At 51.8% G+C, this 17,456-nt stretch overlaps 8 protein-coding genes across 8 annotated transcripts; 3 read left to right on the forward strand and 5 right to left on the reverse strand.

Moving 5' to 3' along the window:
* Window positions 1–14: 14 nt before the first annotated feature.
* POSPLADRAFT_1058137 (hypothetical protein) lies at window positions 15–714 on the reverse strand (the record flags this gene model as incomplete). The annotated part of the gene is made up of 3 exons (XM_024481003.1): window positions 15–57; window positions 115–172; window positions 225–714. 3 exons carry the CDS (start codon window positions 712–714, stop codon window positions 15–17), a joined length of 591 nt encoding a protein of 196 aa, XP_024338005.1.
* Window positions 715–3,161: 2,447 nt separating this feature from the next.
* On the forward strand, window positions 3,162–3,854 carry POSPLADRAFT_1146261 (hypothetical protein; the record flags this gene model as incomplete). Its single annotated transcript, XM_024485906.1, has 5 exons — window positions 3,162–3,266; window positions 3,373–3,462; window positions 3,521–3,575; window positions 3,634–3,674; window positions 3,735–3,854. 5 exons carry the CDS (start codon window positions 3,162–3,164, stop codon window positions 3,852–3,854), a joined length of 411 nt encoding a protein of 136 aa, XP_024338006.1.
* On the reverse strand, window positions 3,844–6,275 carry POSPLADRAFT_1170919 (hypothetical protein; the record flags this gene model as incomplete). Its single annotated transcript, XM_024488111.1, has 4 exons — window positions 3,844–4,793; window positions 4,845–4,915; window positions 4,964–5,144; window positions 5,193–6,275. 4 exons carry the CDS (start codon window positions 6,273–6,275, stop codon window positions 4,017–4,019), a joined length of 2,112 nt encoding a protein of 703 aa, XP_024338007.1. The 3' UTR covers window positions 3,844–4,016.
* Window positions 6,276–8,334: 2,059 nt separating this feature from the next.
* POSPLADRAFT_1047456 (hypothetical protein) lies at window positions 8,335–10,042 on the forward strand (the record flags this gene model as incomplete). Its single annotated transcript, XM_024479293.1, has 8 exons — window positions 8,335–8,461; window positions 8,561–8,598; window positions 8,638–8,652; window positions 8,703–9,068; window positions 9,315–9,366; window positions 9,755–9,800; window positions 9,850–9,926; window positions 9,960–10,042. The coding sequence occupies 8 exons, from the start codon at window positions 8,335–8,337 to the stop codon at window positions 10,040–10,042; spliced, it is 804 nt and encodes a 267-aa protein (XP_024338008.1).
* A 346-nt stretch (window positions 10,043–10,388) lies between these two features.
* On the reverse strand, window positions 10,389–11,330 carry POSPLADRAFT_1146550 (hypothetical protein; the record flags this gene model as incomplete). Its single annotated transcript, XM_024485947.1, has 4 exons — window positions 10,389–10,546; window positions 10,605–10,717; window positions 11,045–11,085; window positions 11,283–11,330. 4 exons carry the CDS (start codon window positions 11,328–11,330, stop codon window positions 10,389–10,391), a joined length of 360 nt encoding a protein of 119 aa, XP_024338009.1.
* Window positions 11,331–12,013: 683 nt separating this feature from the next.
* POSPLADRAFT_1058140 (hypothetical protein) lies at window positions 12,014–12,414 on the reverse strand (the record flags this gene model as incomplete). Its single annotated transcript, XM_024481004.1, has 2 exons — window positions 12,014–12,093; window positions 12,147–12,414. 2 exons carry the CDS (start codon window positions 12,412–12,414, stop codon window positions 12,014–12,016), a joined length of 348 nt encoding a protein of 115 aa, XP_024338010.1.
* A 162-nt stretch (window positions 12,415–12,576) lies between these two features.
* On the forward strand, window positions 12,577–13,074 carry POSPLADRAFT_1147141 (hypothetical protein; the record flags this gene model as incomplete). The annotated part of the gene is made up of 3 exons (XM_024486026.1): window positions 12,577–12,787; window positions 12,838–12,874; window positions 12,921–13,074. The coding sequence occupies 3 exons, from the start codon at window positions 12,577–12,579 to the stop codon at window positions 13,072–13,074; spliced, it is 402 nt and encodes a 133-aa protein (XP_024338011.1).
* A 1,593-nt stretch (window positions 13,075–14,667) lies between these two features.
* On the reverse strand, window positions 14,668–16,617 carry POSPLADRAFT_1058141 (hypothetical protein; the record flags this gene model as incomplete). Its single annotated transcript, XM_024481005.1, has 8 exons — window positions 14,668–14,946; window positions 15,008–15,390; window positions 15,442–15,531; window positions 15,579–15,761; window positions 15,815–16,006; window positions 16,066–16,166; window positions 16,219–16,373; window positions 16,423–16,617. 8 exons carry the CDS (start codon window positions 16,615–16,617, stop codon window positions 14,668–14,670), a joined length of 1,578 nt encoding a protein of 525 aa, XP_024338012.1.
* Between the last annotated feature and the right edge of the window lie 839 nt (window positions 16,618–17,456).

Below are 17,456 nucleotides of genomic sequence, written 5' to 3' on the forward strand. Positions count from 1 at the left end.
GCTCGCCTTCATGATTAGTTCACGTTCACTGAGAGCTTGGCTCCCTTCTCCGGTAGCCTGGGGATCACGGTCAATGAGTACCTGACGTTGTCGTGCATCACCTCTTGCCACTACACGTGTGTGTGCGGCTGGAACATTGCGCCGGGCTGCTGCAGCATAGGTGAGTAGTTCCCTATCAGCTGCTGTCATGCCCCCTGGTCCTCCGGACGAGGAACACGTCGCACCCGCTCCGGGTTGTGCGCTCAGTTGTATCTCTTTCTGAGCTTGCCGCGAGGCTTCTGCGAGCGCTTCCACGCCCTTCTCTATCTCCCCCCTAATATTCTTTCGATACTGTTCAAGGTCACGCACCTGCTCCTTCGCCCGGTTCACACATCCTTCCAGCTCGATTCGAGTTTGCTCTAGTTTGTCAATTCCATCATCAAGTATGTTATAGGCCGCCATGGTCTTGTGGCATACTTGATTTGCCACTTCCGAGGTGATCAGTTCCATGTCGACGGCGTCAGCAATTCGAGAGAATGCGACAAGGCATTCCACAGTGGTCGCAGCGGGAGCAGCCGCGCGAGCGAGGTGCAATAGGCCGTCTCGTATTATTAGCAGGCTCATTGATTGCCCACCCGGAATTAGTTCCTTGGACTCAAGAAGCTCAATAGCCCTCTCAACACTGTCGATTTTTTCAATAGCCGCACTGTACGCAGCATCGCTGTTGCCCGTCATTGGGGTGCTGTTTCGCGTCGTGCGTCGCGTTTGCGGGCCTCCTGGCGGTGGCTTGCCGCTAGTTGATGCCATAGATAATATTACTTCTGTCGTTGAAGTAGTGTAGACTCTAGTACTAGTTGATATACGAGCCGCACGTCTGCTTTTCCCGCTCCTATGGGTGCAGACCGTGGGAAAGTTGCCGGAGATGGTAGTCTAAAGCAAGAAGGAGCCTTATGGTGGAATTAAGATGATCATTACGCACAACTTTGTACGCCCTCTAGCAACATTTCCATTATCCGTTCACGATAACGGCTCTTTTATTTTGTTGTTTGAATATTTTGGCGAGATTATTTTCCATACAGCCTCCGATAGCTATTGACAATGGGCTCCGCGCCCTCGTACGGGTACGCCCAACGAAATGCGTATCTCGTGGTGTCTTTGCCCTGCATGTTCCGGACAGATCAGAACGATGGTTCATTGGTAAGCCGAGGTATCCCTAAACTCCATGCATTCTATCTTGTGTGATCTTACGAAAGTGCGACTTCTCCGTTCGCTCGACACGAGGTGCGGACGGTCCCCAACGATAGAATTGGCACGATGTGCGGAATAACACGGCCGTGGTTGGGCGCCCACCATCGTCGTTTCTCCCGTCTGCATATAACTTCCTACGCTCCGCAGCTTGACTCCATATCTGTTCCCCTCTTCCCGGGGTATTTACTACTGGAAGGAGTTCGAAGGTTCATCCGATACGATGGCGACAAGGTTCTGATGCCTGATAGCACAGATGAGGCTGTCTAAAAAGACCTACTGCTGAGGGTTCTTCGGCGGGAACACAACCGGAAGTTTTCCGCTCAGAATTAGTGTCAGAATTTGTTAAAGTCGCGGTCTCATACTCACTTCTGACAGCATCCGGCTCCTGTTTGGGTGGACCTGGTGACAGTCTAGACCTACTCGTAACCTTGACGTGCTCCGCAGAAGATACATTGTTGAGGGACTCGCCTCGCCGCTCTTCTGTTCAATTGCATAAGTTTCATACTCGGATCTTCAATATTGGTCGGACTACCGTTCAAGCCATGCCGGTTTGGTGTTTATCTCAGCATTTGCTGTCATCAGTGGAAGTCCGCGACGATGAGGGTGTTTCTCCGCGGACCTACATTTTTGATAGTTCACTTTCTCCGGACTGCGCTGCGGGCAACTGTAGATTCATACCGAGAGAACAATATCACCATTGCTACTGGTGATATGTTCGAGTAGACATCTACATAGAGATATGTGGGGCATGGCGAACACAGCCATTAAAATGTGTTATCAGTGCAGAATCATGAAGTGGGGGGCATTCACCGAAGAAGGCCATGTCGGACCTAAGTCAGACCTAACCAGGTCTGTGATCGAACAACAGGCGGCCGTTCGCACTAATTCTCAGCGTCACAATCTCGAGACCGACGTCTGTCCACATGGAGCATCAGTTTCGACTATAAATCAGTAAATTTGATGGTCTCCTGCTAGCCAAGCCGTACTAGATACCCACTTGGCAGGCGGCCGCGCGAGTAGCTGCGCGTGCCTAGAGTGCGCGGGCATTGATTCGGCCCATCACTCCAATGTGCAGTTGCTCCAATGCCTGATGCCCGATATTTCTCGCTTGTCATTGATATACCGAGTAGTACATTGTTACAGCCTTCGCCGGATACAGCGGTTCGGGTTTAGAAGTCAGGACTTTTTGTCCCCTTGTACTTCTGCCCTCACGCCAGAGGAGCCCAAGCGAGCATCGCTTTCGTTACTCCTAAGATCGCTTGGCCCCCTACCTTCCTCTATACACTCGTCATTTGACGCCAACCGCTCGAAGAAGGGACGGAACATACTGTAGATGGAAGCTTGACCTTCTTTCTGCTTCATCTGAGTGCTCGCAAAATACATGTATCCTGCAGTGGCTATGGTGCCTACTACCGTAGCGATGGCCTGTAAAGCACATTAAACAATATCCGTGAGACACGGCATTTTCCCGAGTTTGCATAGTGCGACGTAGATCTCATATGCCTACCAAAGGTCTGCTGTTGCGCCGAGAGCTCATTTTTTGTTGGATTGTTGTTATAGATGTGTATCTCGAGTTGAACGTTGAATGTCGAAATTAAGAGTGTGTGGTGGCCGATGGCATATTGCGGGGTAGACAGAGGCGCCCAAGGTATAATGACATCAAGCCACGTGGATCTCGAATATAACGGTTTCGGAGTACCAGTCTACCATCGGGAACCCACAATACAGCTTTGTTGTTCTTGTGCTTGCAGTCAGTTAGCATTTTCTTACTGGCCGAGAAATCCCGGACGAGTGCAACGGCCAGATTCTCCTGTCGCAGTACTATACCAGGGGAGTCGTGATACGAAGATCAACCGAGGCGAGTTCACTATTATATTCAGCTTTGAGCTAGGGAACGAGTTGAGATGAAACACTTCATAGCACATCACATAGTCATGGCAAAGAAAGCATCTACTTCCACGGATAAGAAACCTGCTGACAAGAAAGGTGGAAAAGGTGGGTCTAAAGGCGACGATGCTGCAGCTAGTGAAAAGTCGAAGGTAAGGAAGATAAATGTCTCGATGTTGCCATTGTCTATCGGTCGAACGGAGTGACGGACCAAATAGTAGCAGTACATACTAAACGAGGCTGCATCGTTAGGGCAAGAGCGGCTTGAAGCCTGCAACAGCAATTAATGTACGACACATTCTCTGCGAGAAGCACTCGAAGGCTACGGAGGCGCTGCAAAAGATTCAAGTGGGTAACCTATTCTCGTGTTCCTGAAGTCTCGAAATTCACAATGCTGCACAAACAGGAAGGTCAGCGCTTCGACAAGGTTGCCCAAGAATACTCAGAGGACAAGGCGAAAGGTAGGTACCAAGCCATGTATCTCCTATAATTGCCTTTGCTGATATACCCATTTGTAAGCTGGTGGTAGTCTTGGTTGGATGACCAGGGGCTCCATGGTGGTTAGCACGTCTCACGTCGAGTCTCCCACACGGTAACATGGCACGTAACATTTTCTTTAGGGACCGTTCCAGGATGCTGCCTTCGCTTTGGAGCCATCGAACGTCGACAGGCCGATCATGTCGCCCCTTGTGAAAACGAACTTTGGTTATCACATCATTATGGTCGAAGGGCGTCGGTGATAAATGATATTCGATGTACAATCTATGCTGTACAATAAACTTGTGTATTATATAACGCTATTGCAGGTGTTCGGTAGCGTATATGAGCTAGAAGGTAAACAAAATATTGGAGGAGACAGAATAGTGGAGGAACACAGGGACTCAAATTGCATCCCACGGATATTACATGAAGTCGTCTGATGGACGTTTTTCAGTAACTAGACTACGATGTTCCAGATATGCAACCAGATCCTCTGTGGTCTGCAGAGCTGTAGGCATCTGGGGTGGTCCACTAGTAGACGCACCTTGAGAATTATAGGACCTGAATGCCCATGGTGGCTGTGTAAACATGGCGGCGTCGAACATCATCGTCGTGCCTGCTGCAGGAGCGTTGGGCGGCGTCACTCCTCGCAAGGGCGTCGCGCGCGGCGGCAGGCGCGGTTCTCCAGCAAAGTGCGACGGCGAAAGGTTGGCGTACGCGAAGCTCGATGGGAACGTTGTCGTGAGCGGCGCGCTACTCCCACCTGCCATCGGAATGGGGTCACCTAACGGCATTCCCACAGCGTTGAAAGCAGCGGGATTACCCATGCCCATCGATGCGCCCGATCCATACTGCGCTTGCATAATCTCGGGAGAGGTTGAGTGGAACTGGAACGATGATGACGAAGTGGCCGCCGCGAATTCGGACATTGATTGCTGCATCTTATCTCCCCCTGTGGATCGACCTCGTGCGGATCTCGTGCGCTCATTCGTGCGAAGCTGAGGTTCATGTCCGAGCGCCGCGGGAGTAGAAGCCCTCGTACTTGGCGTAATGACACCCGACCCGTGCTGGGACGATTCCTTCCACAGGTCTGTTCCCGTATCCGGCGTGGGCGATCGCTTAGGCGCGCTTGCGGCGACCCTCGCCAAATTAAGTTGAGCCATGTTCGCCTTGTAAAACACGCTGACTTGAATTGTTGTCTGGGGAGGGCGTAAGGGGACGTTTTGACAAGTAGCGCTGTCTTGTCGTACCTTATTGGGCATGGAGGCAGCTATACGTTTAAAGTCATCACCGTACTGAGATAGCAAACGTAGAAAGAGTTCTAGGCCACATGAATTTTGTGAGACATGCTTGAAGTGCGTTTGCTTACCTTTGTCTTCCTCCGACCAGTAGACAGCGCCAGGAGGGACCCTCCTACGTGACGTCAGTTCTGTCTGATCAATGAACCTGGTCTCGTTGTACAAAGCGGGCATGTCAGACATGTCCGGAGACACCACCGTCTCTTTGACCTTGCGGCCTCGACGACCCCGCCTAGGCTTGGACTCTAGATCCTGCAAAGGTGGTGTTAGCCACGGACGATGATCCATAGTCATACGAACCGTAGGATCTTCATCGGCCTCCTGCTCTAAAGATGCGACTGCTTTTGCGGTGAGTTTCGGTGCCCGCCGCCTTCGTCTAGGCTCTGGCTCGGGATCAGGGGTGGGGGTAGATAGAGGTGAGTTCTCGAATTGCGTCGTGCCTCGTCGAGAGGGGCCAGATCGTCGGGCTTCTGCCGCCGTAGGGTCGCGTCGTCTGCGTCTCGTAACGGGTCCGTTGGGAGTCGAATCTCTGGAGAGCTCTTCATCATGCTTCCGAATGTCCGTTAACAGTGCGTTGCCTTTCTTCTTGTCGCGCCGACCGCCTCGCCTACGTTTGCCTTGGTTGTGTTGCGCTACGATCTCTCTGAAGTCTATCATCGTCTTCTTGTGTAGATAATAGAAGGTGACGCATTGTGCAGTAGTCTTAAGCGGCAGGAAATCAGAAATGATACCGAATTGTTTCGGATACAAAGCATATTTCTCCTTGAGGATCGTGATCTCCTCCTCTGACCACTCTTCCAAGCAAGTGTTGGGGGTGTAGAAGCTGGCGGTGTCTTCAACAGGATTGTTGGTGTCATCGAAGGCGTAGTCGACAGCGCCCTTCTCAACAGAGATCATGTCTGGGATGACCGCAGCATTACGAGCGGCAAGATGGTTGGCATCGGTGAGCTCTTCATTACCAAGGCTAGCGATGATCTGTTCCATCTCCAGGTCGGTTCGGACAGCATCTCCTAGAGCAGCAGAGCGTCGAGTGGTCCTGCCAGCAGTAGCCGCAGCTTCCTCGAGAGCAGCAGCCTTAGCGACCTCATCCAGTTTGGCGCAGTGGACCAGCCAGCGTTGATGTAGCGCAAGATATTCGCCGCGAAGTTTCTGTACTTTCTCTGCTAAAAAGGCTTGTCGTTGCTCGAAGAGAGCTTGCAGAGAAGGCCTGGCACGCGCAAACGCATCTTCTCTTGTTTTCAGTCGCTCTCCTTTGAACACGTCCCTTATGACATCGTCAGGGTCCACGGTTGCACTAGGACTTTCAGCCGTAGCCAGATTAGCCAGAAAGACGGGCGCGACGCGTTCCTCCCTCGTTTGACGATCGCAACGCAGTCTCGTCATGACAACTAGACGGAGGGCTTGCGATAATGGGTTATCAGCACTCTGAGGACCGCCTGGTATTTCCTCTGGCGGCTGCTCGACTGCTTCCCCCTCTGTAAATGTCGCTGGTAGAGACTGTGATGCAGATATGTCATGCGCCTCAGGGAAGTAATCCGTGATTGCCCTGTTAGCGACTTCGTACGCATCGCTAACGACTGGCTTGTCAGCAATGCTTTCTTGCGTATCTTCGGTAAGTAGCCTGTCCACGGCAGCTTCTTCGACAGCGGTGGCGCTGTCCTCCTTCGAGCTATCGACCTCCTGAGCATCGATATTCTCACTTGGGATATCATGTAGCACAACATCACCTGGCTCGTCTGATGTGAAGTTTGACGGAGCCTCCACAGCAATACCTGCGCGCTCCAAGACCAGCTGTGGCTCCAGGTCTGCTGAAAATGGCGAGATTGTACTATCATACTGCGGCGGCAGGGCATTGATCGAGTTTGTCTGCTCCAGGGGTGAAGAAAGCGTCATGGCGATTCCCTGCCCGGACGTCTCGCCGCTCAATGCGATATGGTAACTTTCGAGGGATGATTCGCGGGCTGGAGATGGAGAACGCGACATTTCCATGTCAGATTCGTCACCGGGAGGCTGTTTGTCTTCGCCAACACATTCAGACGTATCGTTTAGCGGCGCGTCGAATGGATGTACGGAGGTACTCCTAGGCGTGATACTCCGCGGCAACAGGTCGCTCGACGCTCCCAACAGTCGAGTCTCCGCCGATTCCGATGGCGAAGAGCGTCGCTCATCAAGACTTTCACGCCGTAAATTAGCAGGTAGTCGTGAAGGAGATATCGGTGGCGACATATCCATATCAGAAACAGCCGGAGTAACATCCCTGTAGTGCCAGATAAGCCATCAGGGGCTAGTGAATACTTCCACATAATGCCGCACCTCGAGCCTACTGCCAGCGAAGGAGGCGAAGAAGCAATTTCTACGCCATGCGACCTAGGGATTCGAGCATCCCGACGACCGAGCGTTTCATCCTTCGGGGATTCGATAGCGGGAGAAGGAGGCAAAGACATATCCATGTCAGATTCGTCTGCTGATTCTGCTGGCTGAATGGCCGCATGTACAAGTCCCGACGTTTCTTCCGTGGGGACAGGCGCGCTAGGTGTGCTGTGACTAGCTGACTTGACGATCGCAGAAGTTATCGCGACGAGCTGCTGATCATCCTCGGCCGTGGATACGTCCCCTGATCTTGCGGCAGGCAGTGGACTCCCAATGACCTCGTCTTGACTGAGTGGTCGAGACAGCACAGTGGAACCTGTGGCTATTGAAACGGCGAAATGAGCCACAGAAGCTGATCGGAGAACAAGAGAACGTTTACGCTTGTCAGAGACTCGTGAAAGCCCAGGAGGCTCATCGAAATCCCAATGTTCCTTCTTAAGTGCAATTTTGGGCGCCGGGGCGCTTTCGGTCGGTCGCAAACCCGGTATAACCTCATCTGACGGGGAAGGTTCGAGCTTGGGGCGCGCAGCAGTATCATTTCCTTCAGATCCTTCATGCGACGTCGGATGAAGACTGTTCGAAGCTGCTATATCGCCCTGCGTGCCAGGCTTACTCTTGGTCGGCGCTTGAGTAAGACCAGGTACATCTGACGAGCGGGAAGAAGAGGGAGACCGAGATACTTTGCGACGAGCTGAATATCCATCTTCTGCAGATAATCTCCTACGCTTGTAAGGGGAATACGGAGAAGGTGGTCCCCTGTAAGGGAGGGCGGGAGAGTGGATCCGTGCTGTCGTTGGTGAGTACACTGAAGTGGCATGGGATGAATCCCTGCTGCGGGAACGCTCGCGGCTGCGAAATCGCCTGAAGCTTTGCGCCGGGCTGATAGGACGCACTGGATAGGGTTCTGGCACGTAGCGGTCGCCAAATCTGTTTGTGTGCGGATCGCCGGAATAGGGGCCCCTTACGCCACGGTCGTCATCGTAATGAGGTCGGTAAGAATCCGAGCGCGAGTCCATGTAAGGGTGGCGGACCGGAGATGGTGAGTACGGTCGATACCTGTCTCCAGCAACATATGGAGGTGAATAATGAGTATTATCTGGAGGCGGTGAATAGTGATCGCGAGGTGGTGAAGAGTGGTTTCGCGGAGGCGAATATAGACCGCGTTGGGGTGAATAGTGATCTTGAGGTGAATAATGATCGTGAGGCGGTGGATAATAATCACGGGGAGGCGAATAGTGATCGCGCATGTTCCGCTGAGGGATATGTATAGGTATCTCTATCGCGTGCGGTTCTTGGAGGCGATCGCCAGCAGGGTTTGTTGCTGGACTACGAGATGGTCAGCAACACGTTCAGTAAGTTATAAATCAACTTGCAGTGCTACAGGGGCATTGTGCGTCTGTTTCCACGATTCTGATGGCTCAAACATGCGTTGTGCCATAGTATCACGACGTCCGCGAGAAGCTGGATGCGAACCGCGCGCTCTTCTTCGGTTACCTCCTCTCCGTGTTGGACGAGGTGCAGGAGCCTGCATGGGCCAAGCCATTGGCTGTGCCCACGTATCAAATCCGGGCCCTGGAGGCGGTCCCGGAGGTGGTCCTGGAAATGGTCCCGGAAATGGTCCCGGAAGTCCTGGGGGCTGGCCGTAGGGAAGCGGAGTTGGCAGTCCCGCGTCATAGAAGTTATCGGGGCGCCAAGAGTTCCTCTCGTAGTTGGCGATCGGATCTTCCCAGTACGCCTCGCGAGGAGGAGGGTATCGAGAATATGGTGAATAACCATTTGATGGACCCGGAGAAGGGGGTCGCTACAGTAAGTCATTGCAACGTGAGCAAGCGGTTTTACACGACATATGACAAAAGTCTAACATCATAATTTAAAGGCGCGTTATAATAGCCGGATTGAAAGTCATTGTTTGGTAGCATGAAGTCTGAAAGTTCGTCACAGCGACTTTAGGAAAGTGGCAATGTAGACAGATTTTCGGGTCTTGGGTGGGGGCCAGGAAGATCGCACAAGTATTCTTGTAGTCAAATTTTCGAAGAGAAAGACTCTACCCAGTCTTCAGAGATTCCGCACAGCGAGAGGATAGTACAGTATGCAGAGGTTGAGGGTGAGTTGGAGGCGGTTCCCTCTTGTGGACTTGGTGCCATCCATCCAAGCTCCGCAGAGCTCAGAAGGGTCCCCATTGTGGCGGAGTTAGAATCTGGTTCGCGCCGCTCCATTCGTGGCGTGTGAACGTATTGAACTCTCTCGCCTCGTCACGTCCGCAGAATGCAGCAAAACCTCTTGCTATGATATACGGATAAGACAAAAGGCTGCATCTGGTTGAACGAACACTCTAAGATTCTCACTGTACTGATGGTATCTGGAAACCTGGCACTCGAGTCGAACGCTTTCGTAGAGAATCTCTGCAATCTACTCGGGAATAACCACCAATCGCTTTCACTATCATCTCACTTCGATAAATCAGATCTAACCATGCACGACTGGGCCGACAGCCCTATGCTGCGGGCACCACCAATCACAAGGGACAGTCGAGATGCTGTATGTCAATCAACAGCAAGCAGCGACCCTTGGTTGGAAACCTAACCAGGGAGCGGATGGCATACCCTCAACTCTGCGGTGTTGGCCCGCATTACTTTGCTGTCACCCGAACTGGCGCTGACTGCGGTATGTATTCACCACTCGTTGCGTGCCACATAGCTCAAGTATATAGGACAGATCACTCGGCAAGAGTGATTGTTGAGAGTGGCTCCAACGAGAGTGTACAATCCGTGCTCGATTAGTTGAAGGATCGTTGATGCAAGAGGTACAGGTTCGCAGGCCACTTAAGATGTACTTTCAAGTGCATTCCCATTGCCAACGCTAACAAGGACAGCCGGATGTTCAGACACCACCCCTTCCTCCGAGATAGCATAATACATGGCACTTGTAGTTCCGTTGCGCTGTGTCAGCAATCGCACCATCGAGCTGCCTTTCGCTAATAGATGCATCATCAAGAGTTAGATTGAGATGAATGCCCTTCAGATGGGCCTTAACCTGTCAGTGACTTGCTCCATTTCTTACTATATTCCATGGGCAAATCAGTACATCGGAGACAGGCATGGGCCTTCGCCTTTTGTGAAGATCGTTTCAAACCCGTCCGCCTGCCAGCCCTTCAACATCGAGCTTTCCAGTCGCCGCATCAATAAAACGATCTGCTGCGGCGAATACATCTTTGCGAAATTGTAGGTCATCGACCCAGCCGGGCAGGCCTTGAGCGCGCAAATATGCGGTACCCAGGAAAAAGGCTGCAATTTGTCAGATTAAGGGGAAACGAGACAAGGAACGAGGTAAGAAGTTATGTACCAGTCCGCTTGTTACCATCCATGAAAGGGTGCCCTGTCGCCGAAGTGAGCGTGATCACCAGGCCATACAGCAAGCCTAGAACATGCCGTTGATGATTCCATAGGCGAGAGTGGCTGCCAAGTACCGAATCGGCCGATCAGGTTCATACGTGGACACCATGAGCGGTCGTGCCAAAGCTGAGTGAAGCTCGTTTGGCTTTACAACATGTGACAGCGCAGGATGCACGAGCTGCATGTTGATTGTACGGGCATATTCCGGTGTGAACAGACGAGCCACGCGAATTGCATGCGGCACCATGTAAGCAAGCCAGCTGAACCGATGTACAGTGAGAGTATGAGAACCGTGAGCGCTGTCCCGCTGCTGATCAGCTTCAACCTTCAATGGTGTACGTGGAATGTTCCATATCGCAGCACATCACGTGCCGGACGCGTTTCACTTACACTTGCCCGTCCCCAGAGGTCCCCAGTCTCAATTGTGCTATCTGTTGGACAAGGTTGATATCTCGCGTCAAATTAACTGCTCGAAAATATGTGGGTGAAATCTCAGGCCACAAGCTGATATTTCACGGATGAATAGTATTCACTCGTGTTGAAACGAAGACAGACGTTCTACAGCAAACCGCGCCGCAACCACCACATTAGTGAGGGAGTAGGGCAAGGGGCACTCAATGGAACTTACCGCTGCCAGAACTAGTAGTGGCGGTCGGTTTGGTGTCTCGGTTCCCATGTTCGACTTTCAAGTTGAATCTATGCTATTCCGCCTGTGGGTAGCTTCATCAATGTATTCCACAACTCCAGAGCCACCTGTCTACAGCCTGGTTTATCTCATGGATCTACGACGTGTGCATCGGCGTAAGGCAGCGTACGATTGGATCTAGATTTAATTTTACCCAAGTTGCGCAAGATCGTGTGCCGAATGGTCAGAGCGAGTGAAGAAAATTAAATTAGCGGTAGATTTATAGCAAGTGACAAGAACGGAATTAGACTTGTTAGCATGACGGCAGCGAGATACTAGCCATTGATACCTGTGACGTTTGGTAGTCTTCAACAGCTCGCCCACAGCGACAATGGGAACGGCCGACAGCGTATGCGTTACCGAGTCAATGGTCGACTTTGGGCGCGCATTGCTATAACAATATTTGTGGGATATGATACGGGCGAATGAAGCGGGCACAACGACATTGAACTCGAAGATAGGAAAAGTGTACATGAATAGCAGATATAATCGTACTTGTGGACAGCGGCGGCGAAATACTAGACAGCGTCGGAAAGCATGAGCGAAGAGCGAATGAGATTCCGCATGTAGCATGCCACTATGGGAGAGCAACGGGACCACGGAATCGGTATTCTATAGGCAACATTGACAGCCGGTGAAGCCAATGTTACTCACACGTGGGAAGGCGGAGTCTGTCAACGGTCTTTGAGATAGTCAAGAACCGTTTGGACATTCGGATTACGGCTGCTCTCCACTGTCCCTCTTGCGAGCAGGTCTGTGCGTACAAGCAAAGTGAGAAGACGTCACAAAGTGAAGTCTACAACATACCGCTGTCAGTGCCAGTTCTGGCGATGGCAAAGTAATGCGGGGGCCAGCCACTCAAGGTCAGCGGCACGCCATCGATGCCTTGACCAGGCTTCCATCCAAGAGCTTCCGCCAGCTGCTGGTCAACATACAGCGTTTCGTTGTCGAGTACTACCTTGAACTCTCTCGGGCCGGACGACTTGGCGCTCGTGGTATTATATCGCTTTCCAAGAAGTGTGCGCCCCACATAAAAGCGAGTCTGACCACTGAAAAGATGCCGGATGGTAATCATCAATGGAGGTTCAAGAAAGTAGAAGTAGCACTGATGGGAGGTACACCGACAGGGAAAAGGTGATTCAGCGCCTATTATTCGCCGACGGCGTCCCGAGATGGTAAGTGTATTCATTATCAACTCGACACCACGAGCTTTGAAGCCCGTTTACGGTCCTACGTAATGCCTACTCATGCCATTCGTCTCGCTCGTCTTTTTACGGCAGAGTATGCTCGAAGGGTTAACATGCAATTAGTTAGTCCCGCCGCTACACAGGTTATGAGGCCACAGGCACTGGAATCCGCATTGGCGCGTCCTCTCATTGCGTCGGTCAATGAACCCCAACGTCCAGCCGCGCATTTAGCGGCTCAGCTGTCGCATAGTATTATTACAGGTATTTACTACTCTACTCACTATGACCCAGCGTTTAAGGCGACAGGTCAGAACGCCCGTTTCTTCACGGCAACAAGAGGACCGGCAAGTAGTAGATTGTTCGTACCTTCAATCTCCTTCGCGCCTGACCTGAGCCTACAAGCAGCATTCTTCCTTGCCAATGAATACATACGTGCTCGAGGCACACCAGGCCTAGCCGATGAAGGCAAAGTGGGCGTGGTCTACGCACATGTGGCGCAACTGGCAAACCGTCAAATAGAGGCCGCAGCAAGCAAGCTGATGAGGTAAAGTCGACAGGAACATCATGTACGCAGCTCTGTAAGACCATAATTGTCGGCTTGTCTGGGCTATACGTCGACGTGCTGGATATATATGCAGGAGAGCCTCATGGATGAAAGGCACATTGTCCAAAGACTGATTCCTCGTTCATGAGCTACACCAATACGTCGTCAAGCAAGAAGACCAGATATCCGCTGGTATGGTTGTGAAGACATGCCGATGCATCGTATATGCATATGTGGACAAGATGCTCAGACCGCGACCCTCTACAAGTGAATTTAGTGTCCACAACCATATGAGAACGCTGGACCTGCTCTTGCACTCATTGTACAGAGATTTGCAATTTGTTTACTGCTAAATCCCAATGAATCATACGTCCGATCTCATATCGGCGCAAACACATCGAAAGGCCCTCGAAACATGTGTCGGACCCGAAGCTGCGAGGTGGGAGGTCGTGAAGAGAGGCCACAGGGCATCTCGGTATGCGGCTCGTACGTTATGAGCGACCTTTCACTCGTACTGGTCGTACTTTTCAATAGGCTAAGAAGACCAATAAACTGCGCGATGATCATATCAGCTGAAAGGTGAGGGCATAATCAAGTGCATAAGTACTGATACAGATAAACGATGGTGATGCGCCGGACTGGGGGCACCTCGGCAGGTGATGGAGAACCAGCGAGGAAAAGGGGACATTAATGGCTCCGAGGTGAGTTGGATAACATCACTTCGTATTCCGTTGCCGTGCCAGTACATGTGAATTATGCGAATATTACTTTGCCTGTTCTCGCACGTCTACAGACTGAGCAACAGTATTTGTGTCGACTCTCTCTGCGAAACCGGCGTCCCAAGTCAGATTCGACATTCCGGTGAACCATTGACTTACTGTCTTCAGTTGTCACGTTCTTTTTTGCCGCGGTCTCGGGATGAAGACTTCGCGGCTGCACATAGTAGAATGCCGCTGCCCCTAATGCCAGGGCTGAACCAGCGATAATCATCTGAATGAGACTTGGTCAGCTATGACAAGCGCTAACATACCGCCAACTCGGCCGTTTACCATTCGTTTTTGCTGCGGAGGTGCGCGGTCCATGGTGTATAGTTAAGGTGCTGCTGAGTCCTGAGACCGCCAGAGGTGGAAATCCTAGTTTATAGGTAGCTGCCTCCACTCGGACTCTATCAAGGAAGAATGACGCCGGGAGTGAGGTCATCATTCCTGCTCATGCAATGTTGGACATCAAGCACTTGAACAGAATGATGTTAGCATGTGTCGTATATGTTATGGTTGAAGCGTGAAACAGGGATAAGTTGGATGACTGTAAGTTGTGCGCTGCAGAACATGCGTGGTACGGATTCTGTCACGTATCTATGAACGCTGACCCGCTCAGACGTGATTTTCACTGGGATGCAACCTTGGAGCACGATCGAGATCACCCCAAAGATATGTGACTCATAGGTGTTCCAGCCTCCAACACTACACCGGAGGTTACGATATCGCAGGATTAGGTCGTACGATCACAAGTGACATCAGCGTCCGATTATACATACATACAGAAATAACCTTGAAGCAGTATGATGGGGCACAAGCTCTTGCCTTGCGCACGTGTTTCACTCTACTTTCTGCCTGCCCGTTGTGTCCGCCTGATGCTCGCCACGATTCCTCGCTTTACGCGCGCGTCTCCAAGCCAAAACCTCTCTGAGAATGGCAGCGAGAAGCGGTGCAGCGCTGGAAGCAAAGAGCGGCGCGTAGACAGCATACTTGTGCTCCGGGGGGAAATACAAGAGTGCGAGCATCCCAGGGTTGAAGAAGGCGCGCGACGCTAGTGAGAAGGCTGCCCCTGCGGACTGGGCTGCGCGTGCAGACGACGCTGATGCCGCAGCATATACCTGGGCGAATGATAGTGGCGTTCATCAGACAGTACACATAACAAGAAAATATGGACCTCACCTTTTCAAGCGCGTTCAACGCGCCGAGAACGTCGCTCTTCACGTCGAGACCCACAGGCATACCCTCGATTTGGTCGACGAGCCGCACAATGCTCTGTAGCGTTTCCTGCGTGCCGACGACATTTTCCACAGCGCGGCGTCGGAGTAATGCGTCCAGCTGCCAATCCGTGATTCCTGCACCATCAAAACTCGCGTCGGCCAGATGGACGTGCGAAGGGAGAGCAGGAACACCAAGTAGCGCCTTGAGCTGGTAACGGAACGTTACGAATGCTGCATCCAGAACCGACGCTGCCAAATGGCGCGAAACAATCGGTGAGGGGCGATTGAGAATGACTATGCCGCCCCACTGTGGGAGAACAAAGGCTGTGGAAGCAATGGAATGCCCTGAAATGCGATGTAAACGAGAGGCTATATGCGATTAACGTATCAACATACCTCTTTCGTCGAGGATGTGGAGGGGGCTGTGCTGTTGAGAGGGTATGAACAGCACAAAGTGGAGCACGGGGTCATTAGAGACACTCGACGCTGTGCACCCATGAGCTTATGGTCGATGATGTACCTAGACGACTCACAAAGCGTCCATTCTGCTGAGTTGACAAAGACAGTGAGATCTTCCTGAGTCAGGCCATATTCGGTCCTGTCTTGCGAGTACACTATTTGAGGGTCAAATGCCAACGGCGCGTGATATTGCACCTGGCTTTCCACAGTGAAATTGTGCAGAACGGAAAGTCGCTCTAGAAGAGGCGCGATATGTTCTGGATAATATATTAAATCGCAACACAGAGGCCCAGGAGGGCCGAGGGCTTACTGGAGAGAGATGCACGAATATCCCATGTCAATGCAGCGTTGCCAGACGCCGAGTCTTCATTTAGCAAGGTGAAGGCGAGCCGGTACCGCGGTGCGTACTTAACAACACGTTCCGTCTGAGAACCCCGTGCAGCAGTGTACGGCGCGAGTAGAGTTACGATCGTGTCAGCCAGTTGCATTGCCAGTACGGTAGCTGCAACAGTTCACGTTTCAGGAAATATGCGTCAGAACTAAGGACTGGGTACGACGTACGTGAGCTCTGGTCATCTGTCTGTACATCAAGCGAAAGCTGTCGACCTTGAACCGCTGGCTCACGGGCGCCACGACTGAGCGAGACCTGGTACGTATCGCCACTTCAGAGACGCTTGATGGCAGCATCGGTGCATTGCATGCATGGGCACTCACTTCGAAGGCTCAGATAGAATCTGCACCCGCATCTCCTGGGCCTCGCTCAAGTCCCGGTTGCTATCCAATTGACGCTGTACCTCCTGTACGAGGATGGTATTCTCTACGCCGCCATATCTCGACGTGTCCAGATGAACGCGCACAGGGAATACTAGCTGGCGGCAAATGAGCCAGTGAACATAGTTCATACGTCGGAAGAAGCACCTCTCTTTCTTGTTGGGCCAGGACGTTGGCAGTAGGCAGCGACTGTCGCTCGATGCTGGTTGTCGACCACCATAGCGGTATAGCAAGTAAAATCACTATCCAATACGAGGCGATAATCAAGCGTCGCGTTTTCTTGGATTCAGTGTGAAGAATCGCAGGGTCTGGTGCCTGCGTGGCTGGCGTAGCAGCATCCATCGTCGTACAGTCTCGGTCAGCTGGTGTGAAGGAAGGATGCAATTCAGAGATAGGACATCAGAGTGCGTCACTCGTTGAACAACAGGCCTCGCTGGCAGCTCAAGTTGGATTGAAGTAACGGAAGGAGACCTTCGAATATGTGTATCAGCCGTTGGAGAAGCCAAAGAATAAATCAGCTGTATGTCACAGTTAACCGGACGTAAATATGTGGTAAGTAAACCCGACTTATGACCTATTCGCCGAATTCTATTGGTTGGTTGCCTCACGTGGCCAGAGATTAGAGGTTTAACGGTAAGTAAAAGTTGAGCAATATTTACCTTCTCTCCCTCATTGCCGTCTTCCCCTCCTCACACTGTCCGTTTTCACCGCTCACCATGGCAGACAAAATTACGCGTATCGCCATCGTTGACTCTAACCGCTGCAAGCCAAAGCGATGCGCACAAGAGTGCAAGAAAGTGAGTGCGAAGACTTCATCGATATTGCAGATCGGCACTTAAGGGCGAGGCAGTCATGTCCGGTGGTGAAAATGGGTACGTTCCAGTGAGGGTTTGATGCGGCTTTCTTTAACGCAAGGATCTCAGGCAAGCTGTGTATTGAGGTCAAGCCAACCGACAAAATTGCCTTCATTTCCGAGTTCCTATGTATTGGATGCGGTATTTGCGTAAAGAAGTATGTCGAGATCCGCAGCCAAGACACGACCTCCTGATATCATACCCAGGTGCCCATTCGAAGCTATTGCTATCATTAACCTGCCCACAAACCTTGACACCGAAGTCACGCACCGATACACTGCAAACTCGTTCAAACTTCACCGACTACCGACGCCCCGGCCAGGCCAG

This window comes from Postia placenta (assembly GCF_002117355.1).
Source record: "Postia placenta MAD-698-R-SB12 unplaced genomic scaffold POSPLAscaffold_9, whole genome shotgun sequence".
NCBI classification, from domain to species: Eukaryota; Fungi; Basidiomycota; class Agaricomycetes; order Polyporales; family Adustoporiaceae; genus Rhodonia; species Rhodonia placenta.